At 63.5% G+C, this 9179-nt stretch overlaps 1 protein-coding gene across 1 annotated transcript in view; it reads left to right on the forward strand.

Annotated features, from left to right (window-relative positions):
* The first annotated feature begins 7754 nt into the window (after nucleotides 1-7754).
* The window catches only part of TLX1 (T cell leukemia homeobox 1), a 7293-nt gene continuing 5868 nt past the window's right edge, over nucleotides 7755-9179 (forward strand). Inside the window, exon 1 of the mRNA XM_026069541.1 lies at nucleotides 7755-8226. Within this exon, the coding sequence (XP_025925326.1) occupies nucleotides 7755-8226 (472 nt within the window). The remainder of the gene's footprint in view (nucleotides 8227-9179) is intronic.

The raw sequence follows: 9179 nt of genomic DNA on the forward strand, positions 1-9179 counted from the left end.
CCAAACATCACCCCCGCCGGGTTCAGCCCCCTCCCCCTTCTAGGTGCCCCCACCCAGGGGGCTCTGACACCCCTGGGCTCGCCGGCCTGTTGCACGGAGCTGGAAAGTCCCTGTGTAAAGTGCTGCACAGGGCAGGGGCAGAGAGGCAGCAAGGAGAGTTTGCTGGGTGCAGGGCCGACCTGCCCTTCAGAGCTCTGTGGCGACTGAATCGCTTGCACCCATAGGTGATCTGAATTGTGACAGTTCTCTTGCTAGTGGCTTTTAGCCCCGGGAGTCGCCAGATCCCTCGCCTGAACAACCCATTTTATAGCTTGGCCGAAGGGGGCTGCAAAAGGATCATTTTCTYTGCGCAGTCAGCGGCCACAGGAAGGGGAGGTGGGAGTTTGTAAACTGTCCCTAACACTGTTTTTGGTGGGATTCGAACTGCCTCTGCGGGAGGGTTTGAAACCTCGATCTAAACGGCTTTTCCCGGATAGTCCCACCCCGGTGCCGAGGAGAAGGGGACGAGCTCCAGCTCTGATGTGGCGACCAGCTCCCAAACCAGCCGTGCACTGGTTTGTCCTGGGGAGCAGAGGTGCCTCCCAGCCAGGCGAGGCGAGAACTCGTTAGCAAACGGCGGAGCCGGGCGCGCTCCTTGCAGGGGCTCCCCAAGGCCCGTGCACAGCGCCGAGCACAGCCCGGCCTCGGCTCTCCGCAGACCCACGGTCCCAGCCGGCCCGATCCCCCGCGGCGACTGAGGCTCTTTCCTCTCCGTATTAAATCGTAGCCGCTCGGTCATTTGTAACCATAAAGAGGAGAAATATTGTTGCGGACGAAGTTGGTGCGATGCTGCGGCTCCTGCCCGCTCCCGCTGCGCCGGGCACTTTATACTCATTAAGTGCAGCGGAGCTAAGTCATTACTGTAATAAGGAGTTATGCTGAATACAAGGGGCCACGTTTCCAAAGCCATAAATTACAACTGTCAGTGCATATTCGAGGGATCAACAGAGCTGGGAATAATTATTTACAGCGTGCTTTATAGAGCAATTAAAAATTCCCCAAATGGTGTTAATTGCTTTTAATGCGCAGGAAGCGCGGCCCGCCCTTCCCGTGGACGTTTAGCCGGAGAAAAAGCGCTCTTGGTAGAGGGGTCAGCTCGCCCCGGCGGCTGCYGGCCCGCTCCCCGGGCTGGCTTGACCCCCGACGGCGAGGCCCTAACGAACGGGGACCTTGTGCCGGGAGGGGGACCAGGATCCACCTTCACGGGATATTATTCTCTGGGAATATGTGGGGAAACGAGATTTCACGAAGCAAAGCGCTCTCCGCCGGGGGAGCCGGCCCGGGGGGGGGCCAGTGTGCCCACGGAGCCGGGGCTGCGGCTGTGCAGCGCCGAGCACGGGCCGAGCGGAGCGCGGTGGCAGCGCGGCCGGGCACGGGGACGGCGGCCGCCGCTCTGCCTCGATAGCCGAGAGGTATCGCGACAGCTGCGACACCCCCCGAGGGGAGCCACAGCTCCGTGGGAACGGCGGCCGTAATTAAAGCCGCCGGTTGGAAACGGCGCTGACRAACGCGAGGGAGGGGGAAGACGGGCACGGCCGGGCCCCGGCGGGTCCTGCTGCTCCCTCCCGGTGCCCCGGTGCAGCCCGGGCCCCGGCAGCCCCCGGGCCCCGCCGGCAGCCCCGCGCCCYCCGGGGCCGGGGCGGATTCGTTGGCGCCGCAAGCGGCGAGGGCCGTCGGGGCTGCGCCGCCCCGGGGCCGCGCGTCCCGGCTCCCAGACGGGCCCCTCTTGTGCGCGGCCCCGTCCCGCATGGGCGCGGGCGGCTCCGCCGTAATTGATTTCACAGGGGAAGGGGCAGGAGAGAAAGAGCTCCGGAAAGTGATGGATGTGCGGCAGGGTGAATAAGCGCCCGGTGCTGGGGAAGCCCCCCGCCAAACGAAATAAATTAATTGGGAGGCGAGAAAGGGAAGGAGTTTGGGCTCGTCCTTCCGCTGGTGGGGTGCCGGTGTCAAGGTAATACCTGGCTGCAGCCAAATTGCCTCCTGGAGCCGCTCGCTCTTACTTAAGGTAATCGGGAGTGTTTTACAAGTTCCAGAAAGCGCTGCTCGAAGCGCAGGGTTCAGAGCAAGCCCTGTGCGTTTTGCTGGGACCTTGCCAAGGTCTCAGACATGCCACTTTTGTCCCTGGTCCCTGCAGGAGAGGGGGGGCTTGTGTTTCGCAGCAGTCTCCCGGCCAGCAGCTGCTGGGCTCCGCTTGCGCAGCGCCTGGGCTAGGAGGCAGCTTGTGCCGTGGTGCCAAATGTACGGAGACACAGCTCCGGGGGGTGGGGGGGGTGAGATCTGGAGGAGTTCAGTGCTTAAGGGGAGCCCGGGAAATCCAGCAAAACGAAGCAGAAGAGGATGGGGAGGGAGGGTGGAGCTCGGGCCCTGGCCGGGCTGCCCCGCTCCCTCTCCGCTAGCTGGAGGCAGATGCTCCGGATCAATGAGAAAACCTGAGAAAGGATCCCCAGACCTTCGTGGCCAGAGCCCTCGGTGGGGAGGGCAGAGGGGGAGCCTCATCTCCGTTGCTGCCCCTAGCATGGATGCAGCTACCCCCTCATCGGTGGCAGGACTGACCCACGRCTCTGTAAGCCAGCCTGTTCCCACGCACTGGGGCAGGGATTTCCTGCGTGCTCGCAGCGTGTCCGGGCAGCTAGGACAAACTCCGTGGGGAAACGGCAGCCCCGCACCAGCAGCCCAGGCAACGGGAGCTGGTATCTGGCAGCTGCTCTGGGGCAGGTGAAGGGGGACAAAAGTTTCAAAGCTGTCGGGAATACGTAAGCGGCCCTGGGTGCTTAAAGGGGGTGAGAGATTCTGGAGAACTAGAAATCAAGGGAATCAGGCTCCTCAACCCACTGATTTTGCAGTGACTTGAAGTTTGTGCTTTAGAGACTTTTCTGCCTCCAAGGAGGGCTGATCTGGCTTTTTCTTGTGATGCTTCMTGCAAAAAATGTATTTCTCTGACCAGAAAAGAAGTCCCACCTTCTCTAAGTAGATATTTGAATGTGTGAATTATTTTCTTTGGGGTACTAACATTCTAAGCCCTGACAAACCGGGACAAATCCAGCCCACAGCAGATGGGGGGGTGGATGGCTCAGGATCTGCCTCTAAGCAACAGCTTGGAGCACCTCTGCCACACAGCCCTGGGTGAGACATTTGTAGGATCATTAGATGCACCTTGGAGTGTTGAACCTTGTAAACTCTCCTGTACACACCTAAAAGCACCAAGACTGGTCCCGACCTGTCCTGGTGGGTGAACTGCCAGCACTGCACACAAGGCAAAGCAGAGGTGGGTGAAAGCCCTTCCTGATGTGGTGAAGCTGATAGAATCTGCATGAAACTTCTGCTGGGCCTGAGCTCCTATTGTTGCATTCTTCCAGCTTTGAAGATCCTCAGCAGCTTTGGGGGTGAAGGATATTGTCCTCTGGCTCGGACTATACCACAGGARCTCAGGGTGTAATGTCCCTGTGTACGGATCTGCAAAAGCCATGGGGCATAAGATCTCTCTGCAAAGCCCCAGGCAGCTCATGGAGAGAGAGAGATGCAGAGTGGTCCCTGAGTGGCTGTGTCCCATCCTCCCTGCTCTTGGGCAGAGAACTTGGTAGGGAAGTGGGGGAATGGAGCTCACACATGTCTGCAGATCCCTCCGTCTCAGTGCCTACTTTCCTTTGGAGCTTGCAGGATGAGTGAGGAGGTGGAGAAGGTCCCTTCTTGCCCTGGAGTTAGGGAGATGGATGCAAAGGTTATAAATGAGCTGGCAGCTCTCATGAGAGAGAACATTTCTACAGCCTCATGCAGGAATGACCCTACAGCATTGCTCAAGCCCCAGTCAAAGAGAGACCATGGGAAAACTTGAGGCTGGGAGCAATTTGAACTGGAGCAGCTGAGCTGGGTGTTGCCCTGGTGTTTAGACATGCAGTGCCCAAACTTTCAGTGCCAGGAGCTGTGTGACTTTCTCAAGGCTGTGGGCRAGGTCTGTGGCTCATGCAGGCATTGAATCTCGGGGCTATGCATCATCCCAAAAACCATCAATAATTCCCATCAACTTCCAGGAGTTTCGAATCCCAGCTAGGATCATAGCCTTGCCTGCCATTCTTCTTTGTCCTCACTGGCACTTGGCAAAGAAGGACTCTGCTTGAGCTTACCTGTAGTTTCTGTTCTGGCAGGTTTTATTGCCCCTACCTTGGGCTTAGCAGCTGGTGGTTTGTGACCCTCATTATCCAGCCTGGCTCAGTGGTGGTGACCTTGTGATTTCTCAGGGCTGGTCCCTCTGGGGCCCTCAGCATCTGCTCGGACTGTGGGGTCTCTGGCGCAGGGAAGGCCAAAGGCTTTGCCTGCCACGCAGAAGCCCGTGCATTGACTGGGGCCTTCGGTCAATGCACTCAATATCGCAAGCAGCGTGTGATGGCTGCGTTATTTACTGCAGAAGGGGCATCACCCAGGTCCTGGCCCCAGAACTAGGTCCCCCCTGGACATTGGAGCTCACTGAGAGCAAGGGACCCCATGTCCCTGTGGCACCATGCAGGGCTGGCACAGCATGCTCAGCTGCTTCCCTGCAAAGGCAACCTGAAGGCATTTTGGGTTGGCAAACAAGTTCTGCCCCACACTCCCTGTGTGGGAAGGGGCTGGAGAAGAGGCCCGGCCTGGTCTCCGGAGAGGGGTGAAGGCAGCCGTGGCCCTGGGGGTTGAGAAGGCCCCCTGCCCGAGGGCAGCCTCCCCGAACCTGGCTGGCYCCAGCCCTCGCTCCCTCCCTCCCTCCCCTCTCAGCTCCTCCTAACCACAAGGACTTTGGTTGATGGAGCTGGCGCCAGCGAGTTCCCTGAAGAGTTCAGAAGTCAAGAACTGAAGCAGGTACGGGGAGGGGGGAAACCCGACCCCGGCAGGCGGGCAGGGCTGGGCGGTGGGGGGAGAGCAGGCTGGCCGGGCACTGGGCACTGCACTGGGCTGAGGGGTGGTCGTGAGCTGCTGCCAGCCTGCTGAGCCCCCCCGAGCATCCCCGCGCGGGKCTGTGCTGATGGGTGCGGGTGCGGCAGGAAAGGCAGGTCCCTGGCAGGGCTGCGGGGTGGCAGGGTGGGGATATGCAGGCAGCGCTGTGTGAACGTGTGTGTTTGGGGGTGTATGAAGGCATGTGTGTGCGTTAATGTGTGTTTCTGCGTTTGAGTCTGTGAATGCGTGCTTGTGTGAAGGTGTGAGTGTGAACGTGTGCTTGTGTGAAGGTGTGAGTGAGAGTGCATGTGTGTGTGTGTGAACGCATCATGTGCAAGGGTGAGCGTGTCCGTGAACGTGCGTGCAGGGAGGTTTGTGTGTGTRAGAACTGTGTGCATGCAGGAACAAGTGTGTATAAATGTGAGTGTGGGACTGTGCGGGACTGTGTGCCGGCATGTGTGTCAGTGAGCGTGTGCGGGTGTTTGTGAACGTGTGCGTCTTTGTGAGAGCGTTTGAGCCTGTAGGAGTGGGTGCGTTTGCGTGTGTGTGTGTTTGCATCTTATGCTAAACCACCGGCGCTTTGCAGACCCCGGTCCGGGAGGAGGGGGTCTGCCCGGCCGGCCCCAGCCAGCCCCGGGGAAGGAAGGGGCGCCGGGGCCGCGGTGGCGAGCTCGGCACCCCGGTGCTGGCGGAGGACGAGCCCAGAGGGGCAAATGCTTGAGCAGCGCCGGGAGCCGCCGCCGGTGGCGGCGCGGGGGCCGCTCCCGGAGCACCGGCAGCACCGCGGCCCCGGCAGGAGCCGGCCCTTCTCTCCGGCTCTGCTGCCCTCCGCCCGGGCTGCGCGGAGCGGGTGCATCGGCGGGGCCAGGGCCAAACGAAGTTTTGCAGGAAAATCATCATGACAGTCAGCTTTTTATTTGTTGTAATTTTTTTGTAACGAAAAAAAGAAAAAAAAAAAATCTCTCCGCGAGTACGTGCGCAAGGAGGCGGCCGCGGAGGTTAGGTGGCCCCGGTCCCAGCAGAGCCCCGGGCAGGGACACAGCGCCCGGGGGGGAGCAGCTGGGGCCGGCCGCCTGCCCGGGCCCCCGGTGCTGTCCCCCCCTTGTACCCCCGCAGCGGTTCTCCGGGGCAAGACGTGTCCCGGGACCTCGCCCCCTCTGCCCGTGCTCCGCTGCGCTGTCCTCGCCCCTCCATGGGGCAGCTCCCCCCAGGCCTGGGCAGCCGTGGGGTCCCTCCAGAGCCCCCTCCCTGTCTTGGGGGGTCTGGCGATGGGGGAGCCCGCTCCTCCTCCTCCGCGGCTTTAGACTTGCTGAATTTTGAAAGGAGAGAAAATCCAGCTGGAAAAAAAACCCGGGCATTTGGCGGGGGGGGGGGGCGCGCCCGCCCCAAAGTGGGGGCAGCCTGGGGAGGCGACCCCCAGGCCGGGGGCTCTCCGTCCGCTCCCGGCGCCTCCTCCGCTGCGGAGCGGCCGCCTTGGCCTGCGGGAAGGAGCGGGCAGGTACCGGGGGGCGGCGGCGCCTCTCGGGCCAGTATTGTCAGGGCTCCTCACCAGGAGGCCCGGGGCTGCCAGGCGCGGCCCGGGGTGGGGGGGACCCGGGCCGGAGCGGGGCTGGGGCCGGGCAGCACAGCCCGGGGCTGGGCAGAGCTCGGCCATGCGGGCCGCGGCCGCCGCCGCGCACCGGAGCCGCCGCCGTTGGGGCGCAGCCCCGCGGCTCCCGGCCGAGCTGCCCGGGGACCCGCCGGCCTTTCCCTCCCCTCCGAGCCCGGGCGGATCCCCCCCGCTTCAGCCAGCGCTGCTGCCAGCCGCGGGGCTGATAAAAGGCGGCCCCGGGGGATCGCGGCCCTGCGCCCTCCCGAGGGCCCGAAAGCCGCGGCGGAGAATTAGGGTCTCCCCTTCCCCGGCCGCCCCGTCCTCCCCCGGCCACAAACTTTAGGACAAAACGCCCCCCCTCCCCCCATCCCGCCCCCTGCGACGGCGGCGGCGCCCCGCGCCCTTTGTCTGGGTCCCCTCCGCCGCCCGGTACCTGCCGCTCCGCTCGCTCGTGGCTTTGCGTGGGCACCGGGGCGCACCGTGTCCCCCACGCCACGCCACGCCACGCCACACCGAGCACCGGGAGGCGCCTGGTGACAGCGACTCCTTTACCCAAACAAATGGCCCGGCGCTGCCCTGCGCACAGCGAGCGCAGCCGCGCTGACTTTATAAGGTGGCGWTTTTTGGGGGGGCTGGGGCAGAAACTCCTTTTTTTTTTTTTTTCCGCGTGTGCCTCTCCGCTGTCATTCACTCGGCTCCTTTCAGCATCCAGCCAATGGAGAGTGAGGGCCTGGGAGAAGCAGGCCTTGGCTAGCGTGATTGATGGGCAAACAGGCCGGCGGGGCGCTCGCACTCACACACGGCCGCGGCCGCGCTCCGCTCCGCGCCGCGGGGCTCCCGGCTCGCCTGCGCCCGCCGCTGCGGTGTCGCGGGTGAGCGTGTCGCGGCTGTGCGTGCTGCGGTGGTGCCCGGGGGCGGGTGGCTGTGTTATGACTCGGGGGCTGAGTGTTTTGGCTCGCGTGCCTCGGTGGCGCGTGGCTCTGCTGGCTCTCGGGGTGCGACACCGCTGTGCCTCGGCGCTGAGCGAGTAGATGGTGCACCGCGGTCGTGCGTGGCTCTGCCGTGCCTCGGCGCTGAGCGTGTAGCTGGTGCGCCTGGGTCGCGCGTGTGTCCCGGTGCCTTGCGGCGGCCGTGCGCGGCTCGGTGCCGTCTCGCTTGAGCGCGGCCCGGCGGCCGGGGCTCGGCGGTGTCGCCTCGGCGGGGCGGGGTGCCCGGGAGCAGCATGGATCACATAGGGGCTCACCACCTGCACCAAGGGCAGGCCGAGCCCATCAGCTTCGGCATCGACCAGATCCTCAACACGTCGGAGCCGGGCAGCTGCATGGTGTCGCACCCGCGGCTGCAGGACTCGGCGGAGTACGGCCTGGGCTGCATCGTGGGCAGCGCCTACAACACCGTGACCGGCAGCTACGGGGCGAGCGGCGGCGCGGCCGGCGCCTATAACGGCACCTCCTGCAGCATGGGCGCCCTGCCCGGCTCCTACAACGTGAACATGGCGGTGAGCATGAACGGCAACACCTTGAGCTCGGCCGGCGGGGTGATCCGCGTCCCGGCCCACCGCCCYGTGGCCGGCGGCGTGCACCAGCCCCTCTCCGCCGCCGCCGTGCCGGCGGTGAACGGCATGAACAGTCTCACGGGGCTCACCTTCCCCTGGATGGAGAGCAACAGGCGGTACACGAAAGACAGGTTCACAGGTGAGTCAGGGCGCCGAGACCCCCCGTCCCTCCCCGCTCCCCTTCTCCCCGCCCGGCCCCGGCGCGGCAGAGCTGGGCGCGACCCGCCGCGGCCCCCGACGGGGAGAGCCGGACCCCGCCGGCGCCTGCCCCCCGCGCCGCTCTCCGCAAGCGCGGCCCGGAGGAGGCCAGAGGCAAGAAAAGGAAGCAAATCGGGCGCATCCAGTCGCCGCTGGATGCGGGTTTTGTTTTTTGTTTTTTTTGGTGGTGGTATTTTCTTTCCCCGCGGCGGCAGCTGGATGAGGCCCGGGAAAGGCGGGCAACGGAGAAAACGGGACGGAAAACTCCCACCGCTCCGGCCCGCTCCCGGGCACGGCTCGCCCGCTCTCCGCCCGAGCAAAACCCGCGGCAAAGTTTGCCCCTAAATATAGGGATATTTTTAGGCACAGTCTAGTCCGGCAGCCTTCGGCTGCCCCGGGAGCGGCCGGCCCGTCTCCGGGCGCTTTTGCGGCCGTTTTTCCCGTTCATGCTGTTATCCCCCGCTGCCCGTTTCAGCTTCGTTTTTCCCCCGCCAAAACGGACTTTTTGCAGCCGCAGTGCCTTTAAGGCAGCCCCGAGCCGGGCTCAGCCTGGAGCTGCTTGCCGGACCCGCCGCCTTTTCCAGGTGAATCTTGGTTTGTCTTTCGGCGCTAACAAAGCGAAAGCTCAAACGGGGAGGTTAAAAATGCAACGAAATCGTAATAGGGAGAAATCAGCCCCCCGGTCCGGCAGCGCCCGGATCGGCTCCTCTTCTCGGCGGCGGAAAGCCGAGGCCGATTTTTGTAAGTTCACGTTTAATTTCGATTCGATCGCACTTGGCTCAGCGACCGAGGGCGTAAAAATGGGCCGTTTCCCAGGAAGTCATCGGGCTTATTTTTTCGGAGTCGGCCCAGCAGCGCAAAGAAATACAGCGACTTTTACCTATTTTTTTTCCC

Source organism: Apteryx rowi, unplaced genomic scaffold (genome assembly GCF_003343035.1).
Source record: "Apteryx rowi isolate R43461 unplaced genomic scaffold, aptRow1 scaffold_3, whole genome shotgun sequence".
Taxonomy (NCBI): Eukaryota; Metazoa; Chordata; class Aves; order Apterygiformes; family Apterygidae; genus Apteryx; species Apteryx rowi.